At 58.6% G+C, this 14457-nt stretch overlaps 2 protein-coding genes across 7 annotated transcripts; both read left to right on the top strand.

The window, feature by feature from the left end:
- The first annotated feature begins 14 nt into the window (after positions 1-14).
- NUDT22 (nudix hydrolase 22) lies at positions 15-3457 on the top strand. 2 transcript variants are annotated; one of them, XM_033205807.1, is made up of 6 exons: positions 15-174; positions 381-878; positions 1314-1412; positions 2687-2784; positions 2918-3011; positions 3291-3457. In XM_033205807.1, exons 1-6 carry the CDS (start codon positions 172-174, stop codon positions 3429-3431), a joined length of 933 nt encoding a protein of 310 aa, XP_033061698.1. In that variant the 5' UTR covers positions 15-171; the 3' UTR covers positions 3432-3457. The 2 variants fall into 2 exon arrangements, with proteins under 2 accessions (XP_033061698.1, XP_033061699.1); XM_033205808.1 differs by lacking the exon at positions 1314-1412.
- A 127-nt stretch (positions 3458-3584) lies between these two features.
- Positions 3585-12638, top strand: LOC117080615 (dnaJ homolog subfamily C member 4). Of its 5 annotated transcripts, none has more exons than XM_033205791.1 (11): positions 3585-4370; positions 5326-5419; positions 5886-6070; positions 6160-6321; positions 7972-8986; positions 9549-9591; positions 9911-10107; positions 10459-10532; positions 11039-11074; positions 11272-11507; positions 12200-12638. In XM_033205791.1, exons 1-10 carry the CDS (start codon positions 4282-4284, stop codon positions 11483-11485), a joined length of 2109 nt encoding a protein of 702 aa, XP_033061682.1. In that variant the 5' UTR covers positions 3585-4281; the 3' UTR covers positions 11486-11507; positions 12200-12638. The 5 variants fall into 5 exon arrangements, with proteins under 5 accessions (XP_033061682.1, XP_033061683.1, XP_033061681.1 ...); XM_033205792.1 differs by having other exon boundaries at positions 6157-6321; positions 11373-11507; XM_033205790.1 differs by having other exon boundaries at positions 6157-6321.
- Positions 12639-14457: the final 1819 nt, after the last annotated feature.

Genomic DNA, 14457 nt, shown 5'->3' with positions numbered 1-14457 from the left:
TCCGCTTCGGGGAAGGGGCGGAGCCTGCGTGAACTGGAGGCAGGGGATCGCCGGCTGGAGGCTGGAGCTTCAGGGCCCTGGAAAGGGGTCCCCACGCGTCCCGAGTCGGAGGCAGACCCCTGGGTTTGAGGGGCATGGGCATTTGGGGGCGCCTGAACCCAAGACCTCCGGATGGTAGGGATGCCCGGGCGTCCCGGACACCCTGTGGGACTCGGGGCTCCTGCGGGGAAGAACGGGCGCTTTACTGCCCAGGGAGTGGTCGGGGGGTGGACAAGGGCTGCGGGTACCCTCAGGAGGTCTGCGACAGACGGGGCCAGCTGCGCAGCCCAGGAGTGGTAGTGGCCCCCCTGGGTGACAGGCCTGGCTCTATCCTCCCCCAGAGCTGCCCCGTCCAGATCATGGATCCTGAGGTGACCCTGCTGCTGCAGTGCCCTGGCGGGGGCCTGCCCCGGGAGCAAGTACAGGCCGAGCTGAGCCCCGCCCACGACCGACGCCCACTGCCAGGTGGGGACGAGGCCATCACTGCCATCTGGGAGACCCGGCTAAAGGCCCAGCCCTGGCTCTTCAACGCCCCCAAGTTCCGCCTGCACTCAGCCACCCTGGCGCCCATTGGCTCTCGGGGGCCACAGTTGCTTCTGCGCCTGGGCCTTACTTCCTACCGAGACTTCCTGGGCACCAACTGGTCCAGCTCAGCTGCCTGGCTGCGACAGCAGGGGGCCACCGACTGGGGTGACACGCAGGCCTATCTGGCGGACCCACTGGGGGTGGGCGCAGCACTAGCCACGGCCGATGACTTCCTTGTCTTCCTGCGCCGCTCCCGGCAGGTGGCTGAGGCCCCTGGGCTGGTGGATGTGCCTGGTGGGCACCCAGAGCCTCAGGTGAGATGCCAGGCTGGGCACAAAGACCCAGACAGCTCAAAGGAGCTGCAGCTCTCCACCCTCCCAATCCTCCCAGCTTTGGTTTCCTCATTCCTTAAAGGGAAAATTGGCCTGGTGTTTCTCTGAAAGTTTGCTCAGGGCAGTCCAGCTGCCTCCCCGCTGACCCCTGCCCCAGTCCTGTGAGAAACTAGAAAACACAGGGGGGAAGACTGGACACAGGAAGAAGATGCCCTACCCAACCCCTGACCCCTGTGTGTCCCCTTTGAAGCTGGATCTCTGGTTGTCTGCCAGGAAAAGGACACTAGACTCAGGATCACTAACTCTCTTACACTGTGCCACATCAGACCCTTAGGGCCAGCAGGTATAGGCTTGCTGGTCCTGAGATGGGGCAGGGGGAAGAGGTGGGGAGCAGGAGCTGAGCCTGACCTCTCACAGGCCCTGTGCCCTGGTGACAGCCCCCAGCACCAGGACCTCGCTGGGGAGCTGGTGGTACGTGAGCTCTTTTCCAGTGTCCTTCAGGAGATCTGTGATGAGGTGAGTGAGGTTGACCTGGACAGGGTGGTAGACATGAAGGGAGGGGTTAGGACTTGCCAGAATTCTACAGATCTGGGCTGGCGGGAGGCCTGCAGGCATCTGGTCAGCAATGATAGAAGAAGTTGGCTTTGCAGCTAGGCATACTAGGAGTGGAATTCTAGCCCGCAATACTCTCTGCCTTGGATTCTTCTTCTTTTCTTTTCTATTTTTTAGACAGAGTCTTGCTCTGTCGCCCAGGCTGGAGTGCAGTAGCACAATCTCAGCTCACTGCAAGTTCCGCCTCCCAGGTTCACACCATTCTCTTGCCTCAGCCTCCCGAGTAGCTGGGACTACAGGTGCCCACCACCATGCCTGGCTAATTTTTTTCATATTTTTAGTAGAGATGGGGTTTCACCATGTTAGCCAGGATGGTCTCGATCTCCTGACCTTGTGATCTGCCTGCCTCAACCTCCGAAAATGCTGGGATTACAGATGTGAGCCACTGTGCCCAGCGGATTCCTCTTCTTTTCTTTTCTTTTTTCTTTTTGAGACAGAGTCTTGCTCTGTTGCCCAGGCTGAGTGCAGTGGTGCCATATCGGCTCACTGCAACCTTTGCCTCCTGGGTTCAAGTGATTATCATGCCTTGCCCGGCCAAGGATTCTTCTTTTCAATGGAAACAATGATAAATATCTTACCTACTCCCCAAGTTTGTTGAAAAAGGAGTAAGTGTGGCAGGGCGTGGTGGCTCACACCTGTAATCCCAGCACTTTGGGAGGCCGAGGCCAGTGGATCATCTGAGGTCAGGAGTTCGAGACCAGCCTGGCCAACATGGAGAAACCCCATCTCTACTAAAAATACAAAAACTAGCCGGGCGTGGTGGCGTGCACCTGTAATCCCAGCTACTCAGGAGGCTGAGGCAGGAGAATCACTTTAACCTGGGAGGCAGAGGTTGCAGTGAGCTGAGATGGCGCCACTGTACTCCAGCCTGGACGACAGAGCAAGACTCCATCTCAAAAAAAAAAAAAAAAAAAAAAAACGGAAAAAGGAGTAAGTGGAGTCCCAGTCACTAAATTGACTTCTCTTGGGTGACCTTGGGCAACGTGTTCAATCTCTTTGGTTTTGGTGTACCTGTAAAACAAACATGCCCATCATCTGACATTCTGTGATGCCAGGCCCTTGATCTACAGGCTGTAAAGTGCTGTACACAGGCAACAGGCTGTTTTTCATTGAGAGGGGCAGGGATGTGGGCAGTGGCACTGATAGGGGGGACCTCCCCCCTCCACTCTCCACCGCAGGTGAACCTGCCGCTGCTCACCCTGAGCCAGCCCCTGCTGTTGGGCATCGCCCGAAACGAGACCAGTGCTGGCCGAGCCAGTGCCGAGTTCTATGTCCAGTGAGTGGGCTCGGGTACATGATCCTGGGTCTTGGGGAGGGTGGGTGGTGAGGAGTGGGCTGAGGCAGCTGTGGCTCCACGGGGACCCCGCAGGGGCTGGTCACCCACTAAGCCACCCTGTGTTCTTGTCCAGGTGCAGCCTGACTTCTGAGCAGGTGAGAAAGCACTACCTGAGTGGGGGACCCGAGGCCCACGAGTCTACAGGAATCATCTTTGTGGAGACACAGGTGCAGAGTGACAAACCATCTTGCTTGGAGGCCAGGGCTGGAGCCTGCAGAGGCCTGGCAATGCATTATCTTGTAGGGGAGGTGTTGGATGGGTCACAATTCCCTCCAGAGGCACAAGATTTGCCCTTAGTGCAAGGGAAAGGTCCAGGGACCTGTTCAGCCCCTTAACATGCCTCCCTAAGGACAGTGCAGAGGTCTCTGAGGCTCAGGAATTCTGGGCACAGCCCTGGCAGGAGATGTGGCAAGCTTGAATGTCTGGGTCTTGTTGTCTCCCCACAGAACGTGCGGAGATTGCAGGAGACGGAGATGTGGGCTGAACTCTGCCCCTCTGCCAAAGGCGCCATCATCCTCTATAACCGGGTTCAGGGAAATCCCACCGGAGCAGCCCTAGGGTCCCCAGCCCTACTCCCACCGCTCTGAAGATAATAAAGGACTTTATTCTTGGATTCCGTTGGCATCTGCTATTTCTGTGACAGAGAGGAACAGTGGGCCCTGAGTGCGTAAGGCAGGACAAGTGACCTGGGGGGAAAAAAAAAACCGCCCAGCCTCAATGTCCTCCTCTACAAGCAGAGGATAACAGCTGTGGCTCCCTTGGCTGCATCCTGAGAGGCTCCGGGGCCGAAGCAGCTCTGTAAGATATGCCTCGCTGCAGAGGGGAGCAACAGCGGAACGGAGAGACGGTGGCCGGGCCGAAAGCGTCGCAAAGCCTCAGAGAGCGGACTCTGTCCCGCCCGGTCCCCAGGTGGGCGCTCGCGCCTGTCCGGCGAGTCCGCAGGCTGGGGGACCGGAGGCCCCAAAGGCCAATAGACATGTAGGGGCGGGGTCTCCACCGATTTTTTTTCCTGCCTGGTGGACGTGGTCTTGGCATCCACGCCAATGAGAGTGCGAGGGCGGGGCCTGAATAGATGCAGGAAATGGCGACGGCCTCGGGTCCTTGGGCAGCGGGGGCGGGGCCTGGTTGTGGCCCCTCCTTCGCCGTCCACAAGCTCCCTGAGTGGGAATGGGGTCTCGGAGTACCTGGCTGGTTGGCCAGACCCCGAAGCCAGCGCTGAGAAGGGCTGCGGATGCCCGGGTGAGAGAAAAGGGCAGGTCCAAGAACACGCGGGTCTGGTCCTGGGCAAGAACCTCCCCCTCCCCGGGTCTGCTTCAGTTTTCCTTCGCAGAACACCGGGCCGGGCCTCTTCTCTGTCCCCGGGTGCTTGAAGTCTAGCCCCATCCTGGTCCCAGTGCGCTCTTGGTAGCCTCCTTTCCCGGTTGCCCGCCTGCCGCCATGCCGCCCTTACTACTACTCCTGCGCCTGTGCCGGCTGTGGCCCCGCAGCCCTCCCTCCCGGCTCCTTGGAGCGGCCGCCGGGCAGCGGTGAGTTGGGCGCTGGGGGGCCCGGGCCGATTGTTCAGTGGGTTTCTGTTTGCCCTATGTGCTGAGATAGTTGTGGTCTCTACTCCGTGTCAGGAGGCTCCCAGGTTTGTCTCAGGTAACCCTCGCCTTCCCTGCTGAGGCTCAGAGATAGAGAAGACCCCCAAGGTCATACACCGATTTAAGCGGCAGAAGAGGAGTTTGAGTCCAGGTTAAACCCAACGCTCTTACCACAGCTCTAGTGGTTTTCAAACATCACTGTACATAACCCTCTGTGGGAGGTGGGAGATGGGGAGGTGTCGGGTACAAAAATCCAGATTCCTCGGCTCTGCTCTGGAGATTCTGAACTGGAGGAATCAACTGGGTAGGGCTCAGGAATCAGTTTTTTCTTTCTTTTTCTTTTATCTTTTTTTTTGGAGACGGAGTTTCGCTCTTGTTGCCCAGGCTGGAGTGCAAATGGCACAATCTCTGCTGGGCACAACCTCAGCTCACTGCAACCTCCGCCTCCCGAGTTCAAGCGATTCTCCTGCCTCAGCCTCTGGAGTAGCTGGGATTACGGGCATGCGCCACCACAGCCAGCTAATTTTGTATTTTTAGGAGACACAGGGGTTCTCCATGTTAGTCAGGCTGGTCTTGAACTCCTGACCTCAGGTGATCCGCCCTCCTCGGCGTCCCAAAGTGCTGGAATTACAGGCGTGAGCCACCGCACCTGGTCAGGAATCAGTATTTTCCAACAAGTTTTTGGACTCCACTTTGAGAAATCCTGACCTGCACTGTGCCTGAAACACTCCAAAGGGAGGGCTGATCTGGAGACAGATTTGTCCTGGGATCTGTTTCAGCCTTCTCAGCTCCTGGTGGCTGAGTTGAAGGGTGTAGCCCAGGGAGGGGCTGGGAAGGGCAGGGCAGAGCTAGCTTTTGGGTTCCCTCAGCCCCTGCAGGTTTGCGACTCTGTCCACAGGTCCAGCCCCAGTAATTATTATGAACTATTGGGGGTGCATCCTGGTGCCAGCACTGAGGAAGTTAAACGAGCTTTCTTCTCCAAGTCGAAAGAGGTACCAGTACCCCTAAGGTGGGGAGGGGGAGCAGGAACTCTGAGCCAGTGGGGGTGTGCTTCAAATTCCCAGGAGTAGACCTGCATCTCTGGCTGGTGCCACATTTTTTCAGCCCTCATAGGGAGTGGTGGGTGCTCAAGGGTAGGGGAAAGCTGTGGGCAGGAGCCAGGGGTCCTGTCTGATGGGCTGGGCTTGGTTTTCTTGACCTGCCTGCCTGCTCTTAAGAAACCTGGACCGGGGCATATGGTGAATGCAGGGGGCTGGCAGGTGGGGAGGGCTTGAACGCAGGAGGAGGCAGGAGTCCATGCTCTCTGGCCTTCTGAGGAGTGGGCATGCCTGAGTGAGGGTCACTGACCAGGCAGGGCTTCTGGGTATGACTGGAGCCCTGGTGTGGGTGGATGTCATCAGCATGGGTCCTGGGGAGGGACAGGCAAAGGGAGATAAGGGGAGTCCTGCCCCACCCCAGCTGCACCCGGACCGGGACCCTGGGAACCCAAGCCTGCACAGCCGCTTTGTGGAGCTGAGTGAGGCATACCGTGTGCTCAGCCATGAGCAGAGCCGCCGAAGCTATGATGACCAGCTCCGCTCAGGTGGTCCCCCAAAGTCTCCACGAACCACAGCCTGTGACAAGTCTGCCCACCAAACACACAGGTACAGTAATCCTGCCCTCAACTTGCCCCACCCCCAGGTCTCTTGGGGAGACTCATTTCCACAATGTCCCTTCCTCTGCCTCTCAGCAGCTCCTGGGCACCCCCCAACGCACAGTACTGGTCCCAGTTTCATAGCGTGAGGCCACAGGGGCCCCAGTCGAGGCAGCAGCAACACAAACAAAACAAGCAAGTGCTGGGGTACTGCCTCCTCCTCATGCTGGCAGGCATGGGCCTGCACTACATTGCCTTCAGGTGATGCCTGTTCTCCCCAGGGTGATGGGCAGAGGGCAGGAGGGTGGGTGAATTCCAGTGTGGTCAGCCAGTCCTCCACAGCACCTTGTGTCCCGTACTATTGTGTCTCTCAAGCTAAGAGTTGCTTGAAATCGGTCTCTGGAGCCTCTCCTTACTTAGTAAAGACAGCGCTGCACTAAGAGCTAACGCTGTCATTTACACTTTTTCATATTTCGAATATAAATCTTTCGTGCTGGCTGCCAGGAAGGGATTGAGCCAAACAAAATCAAGCACAAGCAGCAAATGCAGCACAGCTCATTCATTTGGCAGCAGGCATCTGCCCGCCACTCTCACACGTGCCATGAAGCTGATTCTCTTTTCTTTTTTCTTTTTTCTTTTTTTTTTTTGAGATGGAGTCTCACTCTGTCGCCCAGGCTGGAGTGCAGTGGCCGGATCTCAGCTCACTGCCAGCTCCGCTTCCCGGGTTTACGCCATTCTCCTGCCTCAGCCTCCCTAGTAGCTGGGACTACAGGTGCCCGCCACCACGCCCGGCTAGTTTTTTTTGTATTTTTTTTAGTAGAGACGGGGTTTCACCGTGTTAGCCAGGATGGTCTCGATCTCCTGACCTCGTGATCTGCCCGTCTCGGCCTCCCAAAGTGCTGGGATTACAGGCTTGAGCCACCGCGCCCGGCCAATTTTTTTTTTTTTGAGATGGAGTCTCGCTATGTTGCCCAGGCTGGAGTGCAGTGGCGCCATCTCGGCTCACTACAAGCTCCGCCTCCGGGGTTCACACCATTCTCCTGCCTCAGCCTCCCCAGTAGCTGGGACTACAGGCGCCCGCCACCACGCCCGGCTAATGTTTTGTATTGTTTTTTCAGTAGAGACGGGGTTTCACTGTGTTAGCCAGGATGGTCTCGATCTCCTGACCTCCTGATCCGCCCGCCTTGGCCTCCCAAAGTGCTGGGATTACAGGCGTGAGCCACCGCGCCCGGCCTCTTTTTTTTTTTTTTTTTTTTTTTTTTTTGAGGTGGAGTCTCACTCTGTCGTCCAGACTGGAGTACAGTGGTGTGATCTTGGCTCATTGCAACCTCACCTTTGCCTCCTGGGTTCAAGCAATTCTTCTGTTTCTGTCTCAGCCTCCCAAGTAGCTGGGACTACAGGCGCCCACCACCATACCTGGCTAATTGTTTTGTATTTTTAGTAGAGCTGGGGCTTCACCATATTGGCCAGGCTGGTCTCAAACTCCTGACCTCATATGATCCATGCGCCTCGACCTCCCAAAGTACAGGGATTACTGGCGTGAGCCACCGTGCCTAGCCACGAAGCCGATTTTCGATAGCAGATACCTAAAGGCCAGTGCCCACTGCTAGCAGCCTGCCTAGTTCAGTGATGGAGTTAGATGCATACCCTTTCTAGTCTTCTGGGAGGAGCACCCCCATGTCCACAGCTGCTGTAACACCTCGAAGTGGCCAGGGACTTCGGATGCCATTGGACCCTAGACAAGCCAGGGCCACTCTGAGCCCTCCCTACCTATCACAGGCAGGGTTAGGCTGAGGTCCCTAACCCTGTGTGGGTTGAAAAGCTGTGAGGCCCCTAGAGTGGGGTGGAAGGGGGCAGGACTTCAGGGACAACAGGAATTCGAGTCCCAGGGTTAATTATGACACATTGCAGGAAGGTGAAGCAGATGCACCTTAACTTCATGGATGAAAAGGATCGGATCATCACAGCCATGTACAATGAAGCGCGGGCGCGGGCGCGGGCCAGGTCTGTCCCTGCTCTCTTCTGCCCCCTGCTCCCTGTCCCGGCACCACACTTGGGGATCCCTATCCCAACCACCCAAGTGCCCTCTCCTCCAGGGCCAACAGAGCCAGCCTTCAGCAGGAGCGACAACGGCAAAGGCAGCAGCAGCCGCCACCACCGGAGCCAACCCAAGTCCCGGAGATCGTGCCCCCGGGCGCCGGCCCCTGAGGGGCTCACCTGGATAGAGCCTGCAGTACATTCCCGCCTTGCTTCCTTCTCTGGACGGCTCGCTTCCCAAAACGCGCGCAATAAAGTGATTCACAGAGCTAGTGTGCGGCTCCCTCCTTCAGGCCCGGCGCCCCCCTGCCCCGGCCTCGCCGAGGGGCAGCGCCCAGCCCTCTGGGTAGTGGCTGCGGCGACCCGGGAGCCCGGCCCCCTGGGCGGTGCGTCCCCTTTCCCCTGCAGCGGCGGGAGGCGGGAGGGGGTGTGTGGAGGAGGCGGGCCCCGCCGGCGGCCTCGCCCCCCCCACCCCGCCGCCCCGCCCCCGCCCCACGGCCCGGTGGGGAGCGCGTGTCTGGGTCACATGAGCCGCCCGCCCGCCAGCCCGGGCCCGCCCCCCGCCGCCCCCGCCGCCCCCGCCGTCCCCGCCGCCGCCGCCCGCCGCCACCGGCCGCCCGCCCGCCCGCTCCTCCGGCCGCCTCCGCTGCTCTGCGCTGCGCTGCCTGCATCCAGGGCTCGGGAGGGGGCCGCGGAGGAGCCGCCCACCGCGCCCGGCCCCCGCCCGCCGCGCCCGGGCCCGCGCCATGGGGCTCTGGCTGCCACCGCCCCCCGCCCCGCCGGGCTAGGGCGATGCGGGCGCCCCCGGCGGGCGGCCCCCGCGGGCACCATGAGCCCCCTGCTCCGCCGCCTGCTGCTCGCCGCGCTCCTGCAGCTGGCCCCCGCCCAGGTACGTGAGCCCGACAGCGCGCCCGCCAGCCCGCCGTGCCCTCTCTCAAGGTTGGCGGAAGTAAGGAGGCGACCCGCGGCCTCGGCCGGGGGGATCTGCGGGGTCCGGCCTTGGACGCGGGCGTCTCGGGGGCCCGGCGCGTGCATCCCCTGGGAGGTGCCCCTCCCCGCTGGCCCGCCAGCCCCAGTCTGGGGCCACTCCTCCGCCCCACCCCGTCCCCTGGGCACCGCCGGGGGCGGGGCTCCCTCAGTGCCCACAGGACCTGCTTCGGCGCCCACTGTGTGCGCTCCTGATCTGCATGCGGCCCCCAAACATGCTCGGTTCTGCGGCCTGGAAATTTGACGCGGCCGCCGGAGCACCTGTTGTGTTTTGAGCCAGGGCAGGTCCTGGGTGGCCAGGAAAGGACAGGTAAAGCTAGAGCAGTGGCCACAGGAACAGCGCAATCTGGAAAGATGTCAGAGAGGTGGTAAAGCCTCCTGATGCAAGGGCAAACCCCCAGGGATGGCGACAGGGACAGACCCTCCTAAAGTGTACCTTGGGTACAGGTCTTTATCTCCCACAGGCCCCTGTCTCCCAGCCTGATGCCCCTGGCCACCAGAAGAAAGGTAAAACTCATAAAAACTTGGCACTAGCCAGCACTAAGAGGGTTTGTCATGGGCCCTGATTCCAGGTGCCTGGTGTCCATCATCTTGTGTAACTCCCCTAGAATATGCAAACTGTTATTCTACCCATTTCACAGAGGAGGAAATTGAGGCAGCGGGGTTACTGGGATCTGGATAAACAGGGCAGGGGAAGACAGGTTGTGAGGGCAGAGTGGGGAGGGCTAGTGGAGGGTAGCTGTGACTTGGGGACTGGGGGGGACAGCTGCTGGGAGCAGCTGCAGGAAAAACAGTGAGGACTTAACCCCTACCGGTCTGCTCCCAGTGGTGTCATGGATAGATGTGTATACTCGCGCTACCTGCCAGCCCCGGGAGGTGGTGGTGCCCCTGACTGTGGAGCTCATGGGCACCGTGGCCAAACAGCTGGTGCCCAGCTGCGTGACCGTGCAGCGTTGTGGTGGCTGCTGCCCTGACGATGGCCTGGAGTGTGTGCCCACTGGGCAGCACCAAGTCCGGATGCAGGTACTGGGCATATGGGGCAGCGGGCAGGGGATGCAGGTACTGGGCAGGTGGGGCAGCGGGCAGGGGATGCAGGCACTGGGCAGGTGGGGCAGCGGGCAGGGGATGCAGGCACTGGGCAGGTGGGGCAGCGGGCAGCGGATGCAGGTACTGGGCAGGTGGGGCAGCGGGCAGGGTGGATGCTGGCTGGCTCTGGGGCTGGGGCAGCCTGGAGACTGAGGCACAGGAGGTACGGTTGGAGGGAGGGCTGGTGGCCAGCCTCCTGGCTGTTGGGTGAGCTTTTCTCCCTCCAGCCTTAGAGCATCCCCTTTCTCTCTCTCCCTCACTGTCCCCCCATTCTTCTCCTGAGCACAGATCCTCATGATCCGGTACCCGAGCAGTCAGCTGGGGGAGATGTCCCTGGAAGAACACAGCCAGTGTGAATGCAGGTGCCAGCCAGGCCCAAATTCTGAGCTCACAGAGGCCAGGCTTGGGGGGTGCGGGGTATGGTGATCCACAGAACTGGGGACCAGGTTCCTAAGAGTAGAGCCAAGGGTAGGCCTTGGATCTGGGGCAACAAAGTAGGATGCTTGGGTCAGTGGCTCACACCTATAATCCCAGCACTTTGGGAGGCCCAGGCAGGCAGATCATCTGAGGTAAGGAGTTCAAGACCAGCCTGACTAAGATGGTGAAACCCCATCTCTACTAAAAAAAAAATACAAAAAGTAGCTGGGTGTGGTGGCGGGTGCCTGTAATCCGAGCTACTTGGGAGGCTGAGACAGGAGAATAGGCTGAACCCAGGAGGCGGAGGTTGCAGTGAGCCGAGACCGTGCCACTGCACTCCAGCCTGGGCAAGAATAGGGAAACTCAGTCTCAAAAAGAGAGAAGAGAGAGAGTAGGATGCTGGGATTTCCTGATCTTCCTCCTCTTTGTGTCTATCTCTCTTACTTTTCAGACCTAAAAAAAAGGACAGTGCTGTGAAGCTGGACAGGTGAGTCTTTTGGACTCCAGCTGAGTGGGGGCAGGGGGAGTACGAGTGATTCCGGAAGCTGTTGCCCCTCTTTCTCCTCCCACCTGTCCCCCGCTTTCTCTTTTCCTCTGCTCCCCAAGCCTGTGTTCTCTGTCCTGACCCCAGTTCTAGGGAAGACTCTTCCTTCCCACCCCAGACATGCCGCTTCTCCTCCCTAGGGCTGCCACTCCCCACCACCGTCCCCAGCCCCGCTCTGTTCCGGGCTGGGACTCTGTCCCCGGAGCACCCTCCCCAGCTGACATCACCCATCCCACTCCAGCCCCAGGACCCTCTGCCCACGCTGCACCCAGCGCCACCAGCGCCCTGACCCCCGGACCTGCCGCTGCCGCTGTCGACGCCGCAGCTTCCTCCGTTGCCAAGGGCGGGGCTTAGAGCTCAACCCAGACACCTGCAGGTGAGGTGTCTGTAGGGTGGTGTGTGTTTGGGAAGGCACCAAGGTCCTGTCCTGGAGCAGGTCCAGGGTGAGCCTGCCAGTAGGAGGAGGGCCAGGGAAGGAGAAACTGTTGAATGTGTTGAACAAATATTTACCAAGCAGCTGCTGGCACCTGGAGCTGTGTAAGCAAGTCCAACATTCTAACTCAGGAGTCAGATACAGGAGGGACGATGCCAGCAGAGGATGTCAAGGGCTGTGGTGAGGGGCACCTGGCCTCATCTTTCAGAGGTCAAAGATCTCTTGGAGGAGGTGACATCTGCCTGGGGTAGAAATGTGGGATACAGCTTTTCCAGCTTGCAGTTCGGGCCTTCCCAGAAGCCCCTGTGGTAGATATCTCCCTACCTATGGGCTTCAAGAGAACAGAGTGGAACCCTCGTGCACCCCTTATCTGATGTATTTCCCACCACCCCTCTCCTGCAGTGAGGCCATGGGGTGACATCATATTGGCCAGGCCAGTGGGGGCTCCCGAGGAGTGTCAGGAGGGGATGGCCTTCACAGAAGGTTCATCCTTCCCCCTGCAGCCTCCAGTGCCCAGGGCCGAGTGGTGCGCCAGGACCCTCAGGTTGTGATCTTAGTGGGCCCGAGGCACACGTGAGTCCAGGGCTGGGGCTGCGCTCCAGCCAGCGTGAACAGATCACTTCCTCCCTCCTCAGGTGCCGGAAGCTGCGAAGGTGACACATGGCTTTTCAGACTCAGCGGGGTGACTTGCCTGAGAGGCTATATCCCAGTGGGGGGACAAAGAGGAGCCTGGTGAAAAACAGCCAAACCCCCAAGACCTCAGTCCAGGCAGAAGCTGCTCCAGGACCTGGGCCTCTCAGAGGGTTCTTCTGCCATCCCTTGTCTCCCTGAGGCCATCATCAAACAGGACAGAGTTGGAAGAGGAGACTGGGAGGCAGCAAGAGGGGTCATATACCAGCTCAGGGGAGAATGAGGTACTGTCTCAGTTTCTAACCACTCTGTGCAAGTAAGCATCTTACAACTGGCTCTTCCTCCCCTCACTAAGAAGACCCAAATCTCTGCATAATAGGATTTGGGCTTTGGTACAAGAACTGTGATCCCCCAACCCTGATAAAAGAGATGGAAGGAGCTGTCCCTGCCTGTGTCACTGTTTGTCACTGTCCAGGCTGGCTGGTTTGGGCATGAGTGTCTGCATCACTAAATCTAAAGCTTGTCTTGCTCCCTCGTCGTGCAGATGGAAGAAATGAGGACTAAGGCTCCACAGCAGATCCCAGGCAGGGCCAGAATTAGGTATTCATCACTTTCATGTTATTGCCAGGCATGGGAGTCAGGGAGAGCCCAGTCAACAGCCTGCCCTCCTGCTCTTCACTGGGGTTCTTTTCTGGAAGGAGACGACTTTCTGTGGCCAGAGAGCCTGGGGTAGGACCCAGATCTGCTGAGTGACCTTGCTTGTCACTACCCCTGCCTCTCCGAGCAGCAGTTTCCACATGTGCACATAGAGGGAACAGAAGATTACTATGGTTGGCGTCCTCGGGTCTCAGAGAAGTTTGAGACTATCTTTACATAATAGAAAAAAAACACTTGTTCTTCCTGCCAGGCAGTACTTTCAGCATCTGCTGCTTTTTGCTCCCTGCAGCTTGAATCTAAAGCCCCGGTACCTCCCCTGTCTTAACTTCACTCCCACTTCCCTGAAAGGGAAGCACCAAAGGTCTGGGGCTGGTGGGCCTGGTGTGGGCGGCAGGCTCCCCTCAAACCAACCCACACAGGTTTTTTTTTTCTTTTTTCTTTTTCTTTTTTTTAACAGAATCTCACTCTGTCGCCCAGGCTGGAGTGCAATGGTGCGATCTCCCCTCACTGTAACCTCCACTTCCTGGGTTCAAGCGATTCTCTTGCCTCAGTCTCCCAAGTAGTTGGGATTACAGGTGCCCACCAACACGCCCAGCTAAGTTTTGTATTTTTTAGTAGAGATGGGTTTCACCATGTTGGCCAGGCTGGTCTGGAACTCCTGCCCTCAGGTGATCCACCTGCCTCAGCCTCCCAAAGTGCTGAGAGATTAAAGGTATGAGCCACCACGCCCGCCCAACCCACACAGTTTTCTCCACCCTCACCTCCCTCACACCCTGCAGCTCCCTTCACTAGTTGCTGCCTGAGATTCTCCTGACTTGTCTATCCCAGCCCAAGCCCAGCCCCCACCCTTCTGCCTGCAGCCTCCAGTGCCCAGGGCTGAGTGGTTTGGGGTGGATGAAAGGCCAACCTTGGGCACCAGTGCTTTGCCTGCTGAGGCAGGACATTCAGGGGCAGAGTTAACTCAATTGGGCAGCCACTGGGAGGGGAGGGGCAGCCACCCTAATGGAGGTTTTCTCTGAGGTGTTGGGTCAGAGCATGTGGGTATGATTTTAGTGGGCCTAAAGCAGGAGTGGGTTGAACCAGCAGACAATTCTTGACAGCGATTACTACTTTCTTTTTTTTTTTTTTTTTTTTTTTTGAGACGGAGTCTTGCTCTGTCACCCAGGCTGGAGTGCAGTGGCCGGATCTCAGCTCACTGCAAGCTCTGCCTCCCGGGTTTACGCCATTCTCCTGCCTCAGCCTCCTGAGTAGCTGGGACTACAGGTGTCCGCCACCTCGCCCGGCTAGTTTTTTGTATTTTTTAGTAGAGACGGAGTTTCACCGTGTTAGCCAGGATGGTCTCGATCTCCTGACCTCGTGATCCGCCCGTCTCGGCCCCCCGAAGTGCTGGGATTACAGGCTTGAGCCACCGTGCCCGGCCGCGATTACTACTTTCAAATGATTTTCTCAGTCATGATGTTACTAGACATGCCACAGGTCAATTAGCATGAGGCAGAGGAGGGTTAGGGCTCCAGAGCTACCACCTCCAGAGCCCAGTCAGCCCCACCAGACATGCACAATGCTTCACATGCACCTCCTCACTTCCTCCTTAATTCTGAGGTCAGCA

This window comes from Trachypithecus francoisi, unplaced genomic scaffold, assembly GCF_009764315.1.
Source record: "Trachypithecus francoisi isolate TF-2019V2 unplaced genomic scaffold, Tfra_2.0 Lachesis_group8, whole genome shotgun sequence".
NCBI classification, from domain to species: domain Eukaryota; kingdom Metazoa; phylum Chordata; class Mammalia; order Primates; family Cercopithecidae; genus Trachypithecus; species Trachypithecus francoisi.
The sequence above is the reverse complement of the archived record's forward strand: the minus strand, read 5'-3'. Positions and strand labels throughout refer to the sequence as shown.